At 34.4% G+C, this 15,906-nt stretch overlaps 1 protein-coding gene across 6 annotated transcripts in view; it reads left to right on the forward strand.

Annotated features, from left to right (window-relative positions):
- NBEA (neurobeachin) overlaps positions 1-15,906 on the forward strand; it is a 513,163-nt gene that overhangs the window by 241,036 nt on the left and 256,221 nt on the right. For 5 of the 6 annotated variants that reach the window (XM_063332757.1, XM_063332720.1, XM_063332711.1 and 2 more), the window contains one exon: positions 6,777-6,838. In XM_063332757.1, the coding sequence (XP_063188827.1) occupies positions 6,777-6,838 (62 nt within the window). Of the gene's footprint in view, positions 1-6,774; positions 6,839-15,906 lie in introns of all 6 variants that reach the window. The other variant, XM_063332749.1, reaches the window with a different exon arrangement.

Genomic DNA, 15,906 nt, shown 5'->3' on the forward strand with positions numbered 1-15,906 from the left:
ATTAAGTCATCTCCTTCTCATTTGATGAATGAGAATTTGTGCATCCCATTGACACTAATGGAAAATTGACCAAAATTCCATACATTGGTATAGGGCTAGACCCTCCAGAGTAATGTGGCACCAGCATCAGTTTTGTCAATACCATTACAGTTCATGGGATCACAGTACAAAAGTCTGTAATTTCAAAAAGCAAATCATTTATACGTTGTAATAGATCCCCTCTCTGTGGGTATGCTCTCAAGGGTTTTTGCCATTCAGTGATTCCATCTGGATATTTTATAGTCCTCATTTAGATTCCTTTTTAGTAACTGAAGTGGTGAAGAGGTATAGGTTTTCTTACTTTAATAAAATAATTCAAGAAACCATTACATAGCATTCTTATTCTTTTAGATATTATCCTAGTATTAAGATCTGTTGTATTTTATAAATTTGACTAAAAGGGTTTGAGTTGGTTTTGAATAGATTAAAATCTGTTTTTTATGTTGACCTATCAGTGTTCATTTGAGGTGTTTATCTTAAGAAATCAGTTCTAAAGATTTCGGATAACATTTTAAAGAGATTTCATTTGATAACCCAAATGATAACTTTTCCTAGATTTTTGGGTACCAGATATAAGGAATATTACATGTGTTGTGCAGTGTCTTGCACCATAACAAAAAATCTTACATAAGTATAGCACTCTATATCAACTACAAAAGCACTGAATCAAATTCACATTCCTGATGTTTTTCTGTGTCGCTCTCTTGCTCTGTACAGGAGATCTACCCATACGAAGGATGGTCAGGAGTACTAATACAGCCATCCTTCAGGGTCCCTAGAGCTGGTGGTAATGTTGTGTTCTGCCAGTCAAGGCTGCTGAAGGGAATTGTTAAATCCATAACCCTGACTTTGTTATTTTAGTGAGTATACATTCTTTGGAAGAGTGTTTCATCTAGTAAAAGTGGAGTTGTAATTATTTTGCAACATGGCTGTGATTTCCATCTGCAAACTTTCTGCAATTCCTGAATATTTGCCAGGCTTTGCTTTTCATAAATTAAGACCATTAGTGTAATTTGAGTGTCTACAAAATATGTGACATGTATATGGTTCTAAAACCAATTTTGAGTGTAATCTTGCAAAACATTACATTCTGTTTAATACACATCTTGCTTATTTTTTTTCTAATAATTGCTTTGCTTAGAATAAGAACATCTGTCATTTCAGTTATTAGTTTTACATGTTTAGTATTTACTTTCAAACTTTTCACATATCTTTAATTTTCTCTCCATACTATCTCTTTTCAGTTCTGTAGTGAACTCACAGCTTGATTGATTAAAACCACCAATTTGAATCTAAGTTTCTCTGAATGACAATATATGGCAGAGAGGGAATAATGTAGATTTAAACTGGCCAAGTAATTTTAATTAATGGTCAAAAAAGAAATCCTAAATTTATTTATTTGATTCTAAGTTGGATTTAGCAAAATATTTCAATGAAACATTTGCCATAAAATTTTGCTGGCAGAAGAAAGACCTTTTGGAAGAACAAATAAACTTGAAGGAAAATGTGCATTTCCAACCAATATATCACCATCGCTTTTTTCCTAGTACTATCAGAGCCGAAAGATGCTTTAGTTTCTGTCACTGGTATGAACTCTCCTTGAATATTTGTTGTGCCATTCCTAACAAATGTTGAACAGAGTATAAGGGAATGGTCTATCAAAAATGGAGGCACAATTTGTGAGTGGTTATTACTGGTGGAAAATTCCTGCTCTGCCTCTTGGCACAGAAGTCAGTGAGGATTATGGGAGGAGATACGACAATATGAGTTACCAGTAGTTATAGAGAACAATTTGAAGCAATACAGTTATGTTTAAGGTTAAAGTATGGAAGAGTGTATCAGTAGGAAATAGAAAACATCTGACCTTACAAAAATACAAGTTAAAAAGGAGAATTCTAGTATTTTCTGATATTTTTTTTTCATCTGGTTTTAGGACCTTATGCTCATTTCTAAGTACATTTTATGCACTTTTCATATGTTAATAAAATAAGGCATATAATAGCATGTCTTTATTTTGTTATAAGATTTTTTTCTATATGAAGCTCCTGTAGTTTTGATGATATGCTGTACAGAAGTAATAAAGGCCAAGTTTTCTCTGAACTGGGCTAAATGGATTAAATTTTCTCAAGCTTTTTATGTAGCCATACCTGAGACTTTCAGATAAGTAGAAGCTATAATTGAGTGAAAGATTTCTGCAGGCTCTAAAGTATAGTTAATTGCATCTTTTTTTCTAAGTTCAACATAAAATATAAAAACATTTAACTTTTGGTTTTGCTAATATTACAATTGATTCCAGCTCCAATAAGGGTTTAAGTTGACACAAAGTAAAATCACTGAAAGAAAATGCAGGCAAACCTTGATAAAGACCAGATGAAATTGTGGTGGTATTCAGTTAGACTCATACACACATTGTATTAATAATAATAAAAAGAAGTTCAAAACCGTGATCTTATTTCATAAGGATTTTTTTTAAAATTGATTTTATCAGCCTACGTTAGATTTCTTCAAAATAGAAATTCACACTGACTAGTTCAGCATGGTGACTTCGAGGTTTTGAACTCATGACTTCATTAATGCCACAGGCATGACTAAAATAGTATAGTTGAAATTAATCTTTTTTTAGACATTAATAAGTCATAGTGAAAAGAAATAATTAGCATATCTTTGGGCCAACAGAAGAACATTGAAAAAGAAGTCAAGTAAACCAGAGCATTTCAAGATAATTGCCAGGCATACATCATTTATTCCAGATTAGCTAAGGTCACGCACTCGATGCTCCCAGTTTTTTGCATCCATATATATGGTCATTGTTGCCATCAAATTGCTGAATTTTGATGGCTATATTTAATGGACTGAGAATAGACCATGAAGAAAAGTACTAAGAACAGCAAATATAAAAAGCACGTACTCCATTCAGTTAAACAATGACCTTTTTAACCTTGCTGTATGCAGGAAATATCCACTTGTATTTTAGTAATTGCATTAGCTTCCTTAATGGCATTTGATACAGATGGTATAGGAAGAACTTATCTGCAGCTGAAGAATGCAGGCAACAGTTTTAGTTTGAATTGCAAATACTTTTTCTTAAGTGGGGGGAAAGAGAACTGAAAATAAATTTGGGTGCTCTCCTCAATCAGAGAAGCCATTATTTTTCAAAGCCTGTTGTAATTTTTATTTCTCATTATGTTAAAACTAATAAAATTTTGCACACCTCTGTGGAATACTGCAAAACTCTGAAGAGGAAAGATAAATGAAGTTGTTAGTACATTTGGGGCTTAGGAAATTGATCTTTATTCCGATTCAAGGTACAAATTGTATTTTTGATTTTGTGAAGATACCTCAACCAGCTTGTGCCTTCTCTTCTGTCTGTAAAATAGGAACAGAACATTTTCTCCCTCTTTTTTTTTTTTTTCTGTTAGAATATATACTGTCGGTTGAAGGAAATTATTTTAGTGTCTGTACCAAGCCAAAAGCAGTGAGGCAATTCACACAAGCTGGACTTCTTGCAACAGAGGATCACAGAAATTTAAAACCCAAAAGATTATTAAAATGGTCTTTTTTCTGGTCTGTGTAGGATAAGTTCAGGGATGATGATTCTTCCTTAACTTCTCCTTTTGATTATGTGGTATCTTCGTAAACCAGAGGTTGCATTGTGACAGTTTTTCCTAATAAGCAGAAATGGATCTGTCCTCCATTAGGTCTGATCTGGTTTTATCATTCTCTACTATTGACTCCACAGCAGCTCTGACAGTAAATTCTGAAGATCAATTGTGTTTTGCGTAACAGGAAAGAAAACAAAAAATCTTTATTTCTTTCACACCTTTCCTGCTTAATCAGCAATAAGCAAAAGTGGAAAGAAGCACAAGGGACACAAAAATAGAGCCCTTGGCAGCTAGGGAGGAGGAAATGGAGCATGTAATGGAGGGCACACACTTTCCCTCATATGATTTGAGTGGAAGGAGTCCCTGAAGTGAGAGCAGGAGGCTGATAAGTAAGAAACTTACAATGTGAAATGGTGGCCCTGCTATGAATGTTGCGTGTTTCTGTATTCTGCCTTTCTTCAAGGAACGTATGATATGGATACTTAAAGGTGAATAGAAAGTGTTTCTGTTTCTATTTCCTGCTTCCTACCCATCAAGATACATGAGATTCCCCATTTTCTGTTACGGCTACTCCCGGTTTTACTTATTTATAACTAGTGTTTCACACTTAATTTCTGCTGTAGACTGAGCTCTCTGCAAAGGGTATTCCTGCAATCCATCTTTGACACCATGAGCTGCTTCTATGAGGCTTTCCCATCTCCCTCTGTATTTTCATATGTGAAAAGTGCTACAGTCTCTAAGAGAGTTATTTTTTTTTTTCTTTTGGACAATAAAATAAGCCTCTTAGAAGTCAGGTTTTGAATACTACTGGTTATGAGAGGTGTTAATGGCTATTACCCGTGGTTGTTTCATCAGCAGGCAATTACAGAGCTGGTTACAACTAATGGGTGTGCTGATGTGCTAACCACATGTCAGTTCTGCATCCTCCTCTTTCTTAATTTTGCCAGAATCAGTTCGATTCCCCTTTCCAATGCTAGGATGCTACATCCAAGCTTGTAGTTGATTAGATGTGATATACAAAAAGTTATCAGGTGATGTCCGTATAAATAGAAAAACCACATCAGTTTTAGTTCAGATGATTATTTTACTCGGGCCTGTAGAGTCATCATGCTTTTAAAGATAATAGTATATAAAAATTCTTATTATTGTAAACAGAAAAATTTGCACTAAGGTAATTATCACTTCCTTCAAACAAAGAGTCCTGTGTTATAAATATAGCATTTGTGTCATTAAGACTCATCATTGTTATCTGGATGATAATTGTGAGTACTTATCCTAGCCTTGTGCCATTTTAGGTACGTTTATTTTGATCCACGCTCCAAACTTTCTTTCATATCGTTTGAAGCTACACCAACTCTCGTTAAAAGTTAAAACTTCTAATTTAATGAATTGAGCCAGGAAATATTCATTATGTGTTTCTCTTTAAAGTTTGTATTTTGCATTGAATTTTCTGTTCTTTTTGGAAACCCGGTGAAGATATGAAGAAATTAATGCTGATGCATAAACATTTGTTATATAATTTAATTGGTTTATTTTTCATAACTGTGTATCATGGAGACATTTGTTCTTTTGATGTAAAATCAGAAGGTAAAGACGTACAAATTTAGAAGACTGTAGCATGGGAGTATGTTTCTAAGAGCATTATTTTGACTCGATTGTGTTTTAATACACCTGAGGTCTGACTTTGGAAGAAGACAAGCGAACGTGTGACAGAAAAGATTTATTTTTTTTAATTTTACAGTATAAGATGTGGATTCATAATGAAACAGAGAATATACTACGATAAAAAATTTTATATGTCTGTGCTACCTGCATTGGCTTAACTGTAGAGTTCAGTCTTCTGTTTGGATTTTCTTTGTCAGCTTTCAAACGGTGGAGGTAGCCTGCAGGTGATAAGTATCCCATTAATCTTTCTGATCCTCTAGCACTCGAGCATGAGAATAGCTGATCAATTACAGCAATTGTCTCCCTAAATGAGCTTTGCACATCTGCCTCTTATTTCATTAGTTAACTGTCTGCCCATATATCTGATAGAATGGAATCCTAGTGGCTTCTTACAGCTTGTTCTGTGTTACTGTACAATAAGGATGGGGTTGTTAGCAAAATGGGCACAAAAGGGTATTTATCCACTACTCGCAATAAATATACGTGCTATTGTGTAGGAGTGCTTTTGTCTCTAATCGCTGTTTGTAGAAACCTACTTAAAGCACATCAGTTTGCTTTTCAGCTTCCTATTTAGTCTTTAGTTATAAGCTTTATATTTGTGTATTTGGCATTTTTATAAAACAACCAAAGTGTTTCCATGCCCTAAACCAACATATCAATGTGTGGCCTATATGATTTTAGATAACAGAAGCTGCCATGTATAGCTTACAGTAGAGTGTCGTTTCCTCCTTGTCTCTTTGCAATGCGTCTTTTGTATACTTAGATATAATACCCTTCTCTCAGAAAGTAAATTTGCATTTCCAAAGCTCCAAAGAAGTGTTGACAATAGTGGCAATGTTATTAGGTATTAATTATTCAAATTAAGTACAAAACAATGAGTAACAATTACACTGCATAGTTCAGAGTTTCTTTTAAAAAGCATGGACTACAAATTATGGGTTATAATTTTAATAAAAATAAGATTTCACATTAATGCCTCTTTCGTTGATATTCAAGCTTTCGCTTAGAGGAATATCAATTACCAGATGAAAATTAAAATAATTTCTAAGCAGAGGCCTTATTCTCTACCTGTTAACATCTGATCAGGTTATTCTTAAGAATTTACAGGACTTAGTTTTCAAAGATTTTTTTTTTTATCTTTATCATATATTAAATTGCTTTCGATTATATAGATAGGTATTTATTTATTTATTTAAATAGTGAACTGAGCTAAATGCCCAAAAGACTTAATTAAAAAACATGCTGTCCTGAACCTGGTATAGATTATTCCGGCTGATGCTTTGATGCTTTCTGAACATTTAAGTATGTTTGAATCTGAAATTCTCAGATAATTGTGCTTGAAACTTGTTTCAGTGAATTTGAGTGATAGAAACATACAGCACAGATATTTTACGGAATTTCTGAAACCATGGAGCTGTAATAAATAAATATCACCAATCTTTTAAATTCATTTTTGACTATTTATTGCAGGTCTGGTTTGTATGAAGTCGAGCACCTCAGTGGTTGAACTTGTTATGCTGCTCTGCTCACAGGTAAGACGTTCTCTGGTTTGAATGGTATGAGTTTCTTTGCATAGTGCTGGATTACTGCCAGCCTAAGAATTGCATCTTGCTGTTTGTTTCATTCTTCCATTTCGGTGTACGAAAATACAAATTAATCTTTTCTAGTAGCATATAGATTGTAGATTATTTTTTTTAATACCTTCCATAGTGTTGCTATATTCACAGGGTTTACAGCATATATTTGCATTTGTTTTGAAAAGGGTGTTGGATGCACATTATGCACTTTTTCCGTGGATGAACTCTTTCAAGCCAGTTCTAGTTTGGAATGCATAAATAGGATACTGTTTTCATAATCTTATGTTAAAATGTATCTTTGTGTTAGTAATTGTTTTAAACCTTACTTTGTGGTAACTTTATTACTTTTGGTATACATGATGTAACTTATTGCATATTTTATGTAGTTGTCAGTATATAAAAAGCAGAGGAGGATGGCTTAGGTACTCCTCAGGAACTGGCAGAAGCAGAGCGTTTCTGTTTAAAAAATGCTGCGGTTATTCATTTTCTTCTTTTCTTTTTGCATAGCAGTAATGGATTTCTCAGAAATCTAAAGCAATTAACATTTTGAATTGCTTTCACAAGTGAAATATTCAAATCTAAAATAGTTCCTGTTTGGATTGTTTACATGTCAATTTTAATTTTATTTCTTTTGTCGGAAATGTTATTGGCTAAATTCATATAATATAGCCTTTTACTTTAAACTTCCAGTAATAAGTTACCAACAAACATTTTAGAATTTTGCTCATTTTGTAAAATGTAAGAAAAATACAATGGCCTGACACATCCAAATAACTTCATATGTTTTTACACTTCTCTAAAGCCTTATTAACAGCGTTTCATTTACCAAATTGCCCCCAGATTTATAATACCAATTAAACTCAAACCAACTTAGTATATAAAATTCCGGGGTTAACTTATATTGTTACCAAGGAAAATTACTTGTTTGTCATTTTACTTGAACATTGAGAACATGCACGAAAAATGTACTGAAAACAAATGAGTTTCTAGGGGTAATTGCAATGAAAATCTACTTTTTAAGGAATCTATCTGAAAATAATTAACATTTACAACTGGTTTTGGGGGAGGGGATTCCAACTTACCTGCTTTTTGCCAGTCCATAGGTTGCGTTTCTTCAAGCTTGTCTCATAAGGAAATCATTACATCTTGTTTTTCTCTTTTTTTTTTTTTCTTTCCCTCTTCCTCTATGTTTTTTTTTTCCCCCTCTTTTAGCCAGGGTGAATATTGGTTAGGGAAAAGTAAAACAAAAATATATCCCTGGCAGGAATCCTCAGTGGGGTTTGAACTTCAAACCTTCTCCAGCAGGGCACTTGAAAAATTTGTTGCCTAATGGTGAAGTCCTTGGTTCCAGGAAAATTCCAAAAGATCCATTAAGGCTTTTGAGCCCTATGTTCGTGTCACACAATTTCTTTTTTTTCTTTTTTTTTCTTTTTTTTTTTTTTAGCAGCTTTTGAAACGTTTTTCTTGGGGGAAGGAATAACTTACAGTCCTTTCTTCTCTAGCCTTTGGTTTTACTGCAGTTCTCAGGAATAAAGTGGAATGTAGCATTAGGGTCTAGTGTCTTTGATGGCCTCATCATCTAATCATAGGTTTAACATTACTCATTTGCTGGCTCCAGGAATTCCTGCCATTAAGGGCCCTAGAGATGAAACTTTGCCTCAAATATTGATTGAAAGGAAGAGAGAGAAATTTAAGCTCTTTCTGCAATGCTTTTTCTTTAGACATCCCAGTAAAGCTATGTAACAAATGCAGCTAAATCAATTTGTTATTTTTATGACTATTATACATGTTATTTATTATTTCAAAGTACTTGACTATTTTAAAAATCAGCTTCGTATACCTGAACTAATGCAAAGAGCCCAATCATTTTCAAATTTTGAAGAGTTATTCATTTTCTTCAATGTTTGCTTGGGAGAGCTATTTTCCAATTACTTGGGCAAATTGCAAGCTTTTATTTTTTTAAACCCCATCTGATGCTTCAGGGTTGCTTCCTTATCTTCTAAATAAGGAAAATTTTGTGTCCTGATGTCCATTTATTGTTAGGTACTTCAGAAGCTAATGCTGGAATGTTTGTTTGTGGTGATATTAAATGTTTCTACAGGAATTGGTCAATAGGGGGCTGTAGTGGTGCAAATTGCATTTTCCTCCCCTCACCTTCCTAACTCCAAAAGTATTGGTTCTGTAAATTGCATCTGCACGGAATATTGTATTTAATCATCTAAGTGTACTAAACAATCAGGTCTGTAGTTCTATACATCTGCAAGAAAAAAAATAGTTAATTTTTTTCTATTTATATTTTAGCACTATTTGTCAAAAGAAAGCAAGAGGTAAATGCTGTAAAAATACTGACGGATAGAAGAAGATAATGGCAGACAAATATCGTAACCCAGCCTATAGCCAAGAGAACTTGGAATTAGCAGTTTAGGAGATGTTGTCCACAGCAAATGAGGTTAACTCATCTCTAAAAAAAAAAACCCAGATGGCGCTACCTGAGCTTTTCCATATGATAAATTGAGTAATATGGACTAGAAAGACTCTATAAAGTACTGTGGTTTTTAATAATCCTAATGTAAGTAGGGGCTTTTCTTCCTAACATGGGTAAATCCTTCATATTCAAATTGAATGACATTTTACAGATTATGTGGGGAAGCTTGAAATGTGTCACTCAAAAGATAGATGACGATATTAAAAACCTTTGAAAAGTACAATTTTGTTTGCACAGAACAGAGTAACTTTAGACATTGAAAAGGAAAGGGAAATGCAAAGTTTGTTTTCCTTTCATTTGCTACAGCAAATTAGATGCTTTTATGCTCTTTATGTTGGAAATTCCATGTTAACGACTACAGATTAGCAAGGATGTCAGAATTTTTTTTCTTATCTGAGCTCCTGAATAAAATCAACATTGCCAGCGGCTCACGTCCAAGGTATGGTCTAAATTTACATGAAATATCACATTACAAATGTCTGAAGGTACATGTCATGGATAATTCAGTTCATATGGGCAGGCTTTTAGACTCTGAGGGATATGCAATCAAGCCTTTCCCCCAAAGGAATTTGGAGTTTCTGTGAAAAATACATTTTAAGTTTTAAAGGAACTCCTGTAGGGATAGTGCATCATTTGTGGGCTTGGGGAAGAACAAAAAGTTCTACTCTTTGTATTTTCAGAATCTCTCTTGTACTGTAACTTGCTTTCCTGCACCCATTTTATTTTTAACTAGTATCATCTCCTTCACTACATTAAAGTTTAAGTTAATTTGAGGGCTTTATTTTCTTTATTTCCTATATAAACCAAAAGCATACATCCAAGTACTTGAAATCTATTTTTTCTAGATAATTGATAATAAACATATAATGATTTTCACTTTTCATAAAATGGGCATTTTCATTTGTATTTAGTCTATTTTAACATAAAACGGATGAAGATGTGTTATGTTTGACAAGATCTGTGCTTGATTAGATGGTCTTTGTTCCCTCAGCCTCGTTGAGTATGTCACAGCTGTGTTGCTATTGGAGTGGCACATTTCTTCAATAAACCATACAATTTTTTTAAAAAAATACATTAATTTTTTCAGTGTAGTTCCTTCTTACATCAGATTTAGATTTCAATTACTTTTTTCTTATTCTTTCTTTTTTTTTTTTTCACTAGCCAAAACACGACAATAGTTTCTAATTACTTCCAGATCTTTTGCGAATTTTTCTCTTTGGGGATACAGCTTCTGCAGAAACTGAATGATGTTATCCGAAAGGAGTTTTATCTCATGCCACTTGTATTTTTATGTATCTTATCTATTAACAGGGGAAATTTATTTACTTAAACAGAAAATAATGTCTTAGTATTTAAGATATCTTGCCGCTTGACCTGTTTAAAAATATAACTATTTATAATGGATAAATGGTTACTTTTGGGAAAAAATGCTGTGTCACTTGTGATTGTAGAATACGTGTAGAATATCTGACAAATTTCAGGGTTTTATTATTTCAGGTTTATTTTCTCCAAAGGAAATATCAAAACCAGAATGAAAATAATCTGCTTCTGAATCACTATGTTGAGGAAAAAGATTTCTTTTAGATGCTATCCCTTATAAATAGGCTTTTATTAGAAAAACTGTATGAGGAGTAAGTAAAAGGACATGCATAACCAACAAATGCTTTACTTAAAACCAACAATTTAAACCTGTTAGGAGATTCTCAAATAAATGATAACACATGGTCCCTCTTATAATTAAGCTGTAAATAGATTCTGTAAATTGTTTACTCTTATGAAAAATTACAGAACCTTAAATAAAGCAAACTGTACCAAGAGTATATCCATAACTCGACAAACTCCAGTGTGTAATTAATGGGTAAACTGAACTTCAACTAAGCTTTTCAAAGGTTGGTTAACAGGTTGAGCCTCATAAATGAATTGTGTCTGCCTTCATTGACTTATCTATTAACCTAGAAACTTAGAAGCTGCTTGGGCTGAATCCAGTCTGTCTCTCCATAACACAGGCAGCCACTGAGTACATGGCTTAATCAAAAAAAAAGATCTGTAAAGGATCTGCTCCCATTCAGTACAGTCTACAAACCACTTTCCAGTGGTTTGACATATGTAAAATGTAGGAGTTGTACACTACTATATATACTATAGCAATCAAAATTATAAAGTGGAAAATGGGGCAGAAGGTGGGGGCAAATGGGTGCATTGCCTGTCATCCTAAGTGCAAGAAAAAATTTTAAACAATAATTAAACAATAATAAACAAGAAATTAATCTCACTCCAAGGAGAGGCAGAAAAACCAACCAAACCCACACACACTCCCACACCACTACCACCCCCCCCCCCCCAAAAAAAAAGTGCCTTTCCAGTGCAAATTCAAAGGAAATTCTCACTGACTAAATTTGGCGATAGGTTTAGCTCTGAGAACATAGAAAGACCTGTCCTGGCTCTGGAGAGTTTTCAGTACGCACTAGCACATCTAAATGTGCATTCTGCCTCTAAGTGTGGGATAGCTCTTGGGCTTCAGAAACTGGAAGCTGCCCAACACAGAAACCAAGCAGAAAAAGCAATCCTTTCTGGTCCCTACAGATGACCAGAAGAAGCCCTGAAATGTGGGATTCATATAGTAGAAACACAATCCATGCTTCTTGATACTAAACATAGTCTATTAAAGGCTTTCTTTAAAAGTTTAAGTAGGAAATCTCCATCTCTGCTGTACAGTGCCTTCTTATCAAGCACCATCCTCGCAGGTATCTTACCAGGCTCCTTCTTAAGACAGTTAACTTTATATCTTTACTACGCTTTTTGTACATCTATTTTACATTTTAGTGTTATTATTAGAAACCTTTTGATTTTCATTACAGATTTATTTATAATAATTTTGCATGTATTTACTCCTGTTGGCAGTGTTAGAGTCAACTTTCATTATGCTTATTGGTCCTTTTTTATTCCCTTCAAAGGTATTCCTAGAGTTCTCATACTCCCTAATTATTGTCTGATAAGTGATAGCTCTTTCAGAGTAACTGTGATAGCAGCACACTAACAGAAGTGTTTGCTGTTTGTCTTTTTGACACCAACTACAGTAGGAAGGCTGAAGTGACATAATGACTTCTCTTAAAGAAGGAACAATGAATCTGGGACTTAATCTACTTAGGCAATTAAACCTGATATAACTTCAATGGAAAAATTACGGTTGGTTATGCAAATTCCCATGGAGGTGTAATTCTTCAATCTTTTTTTTTCCTAATCAGGAAATAAGTTAGATATTTTACCTTTGGCAATGTTTTCCCATTTGTCCTGTTGAATTATCCACTGTCTGTATTTCTACCAGTGTGATTAGGAGGAGACAATGCTGCATATCACACCACTGCAAAAGTTTTAATTAAAATTTGGTGTAGAAGGGAGGGATACATAGAAACACACACACAAACGTACAGAAAGTCATTGTTTCCGTAATCCATTTTTCCTGCATATCTTGAAAACAGTTATCCTAACAAAGTTCTGGATCTGCTACACAGCTTCTGTCCTGCAGATTCTTCTCTGCCAACCCATTTTTGTACCAGTGCTGATATCCATAAGACACATACACACCTGAAAACTGTTTAGACTTTTTTTTCCTGATTTAGTGGGTTAAGCTGGCGGAGACTTTAGTTCAAAAACCACCAGAGCTACTGAAAGAGAAGGATTCAGGGTTGCAAATCTGTGAGCACAGAGGTGAAGAGAGAAAACGCCACTTGTGGTTTCATGGCAGCAAGCTGTGAATTTAAATCTCTGCATCTAATGGAATCATACTCTCAGGCTGCAGTTTCAATGTTCATCTTATGCTTCTTTCTGGCCCAAATCACACTGGCAGAGGTATCCATGCCGAGTTCCGTATTCCTGCTCACTCCCTTTCACCAATACATGCAATAGTGGAAACGGTCACATCAGAATAAAATGTAACTCTGGATAAAACAGTAATTTTTAACTGATTATGCTTCTATAGTAGCCATGAAAGCAATAGCTCATAGCAGGTGGTGGGTAAGATGGCTGGGGCTGTAGGAAAGAAAGACTGCCACTGTGGCAGTCAAGAAAAAAGAAAGGAATTTTGGCATTTGATGGGAGAGAAGTAGGTTAAAAAAAAAATCCCACAGATGATTGTCATACGCTGGACAAAGCACTAGAAAGGTGTATGAAAGTATCAGTCACGTAGCTCCAAATTGAGGATTTGTAACTTCACTTTTTATCACAGAATCAAATTTAAGTTCAATAAATAAAGTCTTTGTAGATGAAGCGAATACTTTCTCTAATACTGTCGTCCTATTTGGACTATATCAAGGTCCAGCAAGAGAGAAACATTTCTACTGTGTCCTTATCCATTATCAGATATGGTACGGATTAAGCATGTACTTATGTTCTGATGTTACGATGTTAATTGGGGCTCTTCACAATCATGGCCTGTACACAAGTAGATTGTTATACACACAGTGTCATTTCCAAAATCAGAAATGAACTCCAGTACAAGCTACAAGGGAAGTAGAAAACTTCTTCCTTTATATTTTTTTGCTCTAGAAATTAAGTGGTTTGGCTGAAGAGGGGGGAGGGGGCAATGTTTTGTGGTTCTTTCCCCCCTGCCGCAGTGTTTCTCACTTGCTTTATAGAATTCTGGAAGTTTTCCAAAAGACAATCATTTTGCATTATCTGCTAAAGGGGTGTCAGAGAATTTTCTTTGCATTAATTCCTTGTCCATGTGTGTGGAATGTCTTCCAGTCCAATCTCAGCCTTCAACTCTTGTCCATCTGCTTCTGATAATCTAACTTTCAAATGGAAACCATCGGTGTATTCTTTCCTACTTGTTGGACAGTTTTGCTTTCTTGATTATTCTGTGAGATGTCCTTCCAGATCCCTGTACATTCAGAAAACTATTTCTGTGTTTTGCATTTAGTAATAAGCAGAATCTCTTCTTCAATATCTTACTTACACCGGTCTATTCATGGATCTTCTGGTCCTATCCCTTGCCTGTCCTTGTCAGAGTAGTTTTGTCAAAAAATGTCAAACATTACGTTTATTACACATCAGTGAGATGCTGATCTGAACCTCTTCTAGATTCATAGCAAACCAGGCAAGACCAGAAAACTGTAAGAATTACTTTCCCCATATTCTCATATGGCAAGGTGCCTTCTCTATTAAGTTGTCTACAATTGAGAAGGATCTCAGATCAGAGGAAAACACCGAGAAAGTCAGGAAGAGTCAGCTGGTATTTCTTCAAGGGCTGAGAAAGGATGCAAAAGCTCATTATTGGAGGCCATCATTATTAATAAATATACCATAGTTTTGGAGGGTTTAATTATATATATAATGGAGGCAATGTGAGGAGTAGATTTCTGTTCATCAGAGTCTTCTCTTTAATGGTACATTTTGGAAGACTTCAAATTAGTTATTCACCTCTAATATCAAAGATTGGTTGAGTAATAAGTGGACTGGCTTTTAGGATTAGTAGCCGCACGTAGCAAAACATGTTGTTAATATTTTTAGTGTCTTTTAAATGCAGAACTATTTTCCCAGTCAGAAAGGAAGCTCTAGAAGTTATGGAGATGCATGTATCTTCTAGCACATATCTTCTGTCTGCATTAGAAGATATCCAGAATTTCTACATGGTGATCAATATTATATCATCTAAATAAATTTGGCTATTTCGCTCATGTTGTTTGCATTCTGTAAAATTTTTTTTGCAATTGTGGATTTTTATTTTTTTCTTCTAAGATACTAATGAAATGTTCCTCTGGGAATGTTTGACTTCATTTCCAAGACAAATTGGGCTATTAACACAGATGATCAGAAGGGCAATGGGTCTGTGTGTTTCCAAGAAAGCGAAAAATTAACATATTACTACAGTTCAAGAAAATAAAGGAAAAATGAGGCTTTAGTCTTGCGAAAGTGAAATCTGAAACTTCCTATTACTTTTGCTGCATTGTTAAAGTCATATTGACATAAATAGTGTTGTGAAAGGTTGACATTCTTTTCCTCTCTGTGATTTGGCTGGAAGCCCAGTGTATTCCAATACTTGCAGATTTGCCTTCCAGGAGGATGTCGTCAGTCATTCTGCAACTTCCTTATTGTGGGAAATAGTCGCTTTTAAAATGCATGACCTATCATAAAATCCTAAAATTGATCCCAAATTTGCTTGAAAGAGTAGACCCAAAACACATTTTATTTATCATCTATCAGCAGTATACATGTGAGTGTGAGAGAAGGATAAAGGCAGTAAAATTGGAATTCTTAGATCTGATTCTCATTCCAAACAATAATGGAAGGTTTTAAGACTCCAATATCTTTAGCGCAATTCTTCTAGGAATGGTAGGGACAGTCCTGTGATCTTAAAAACTGTATAATCTTCTCAAAATTTTATGAGCAATCTGATCAAAAATTTATGAGGCTGTATCTTGAAATCAGTTGGTTTTACTGTTTTTACCTACTTTTAATGGACATGGTTTTCCGCCATAAAGAAACATTTCCTTCAATCTTGTAATATTTCCTTTGAATCTTTCCTCTTAAAAAGTAAAGC

This window comes from Chroicocephalus ridibundus, chromosome 1 (assembly GCF_963924245.1).
Source record: "Chroicocephalus ridibundus chromosome 1, bChrRid1.1, whole genome shotgun sequence".
Lineage (NCBI taxonomy): Eukaryota > Metazoa > Chordata > Aves > Charadriiformes > Laridae > Chroicocephalus > Chroicocephalus ridibundus.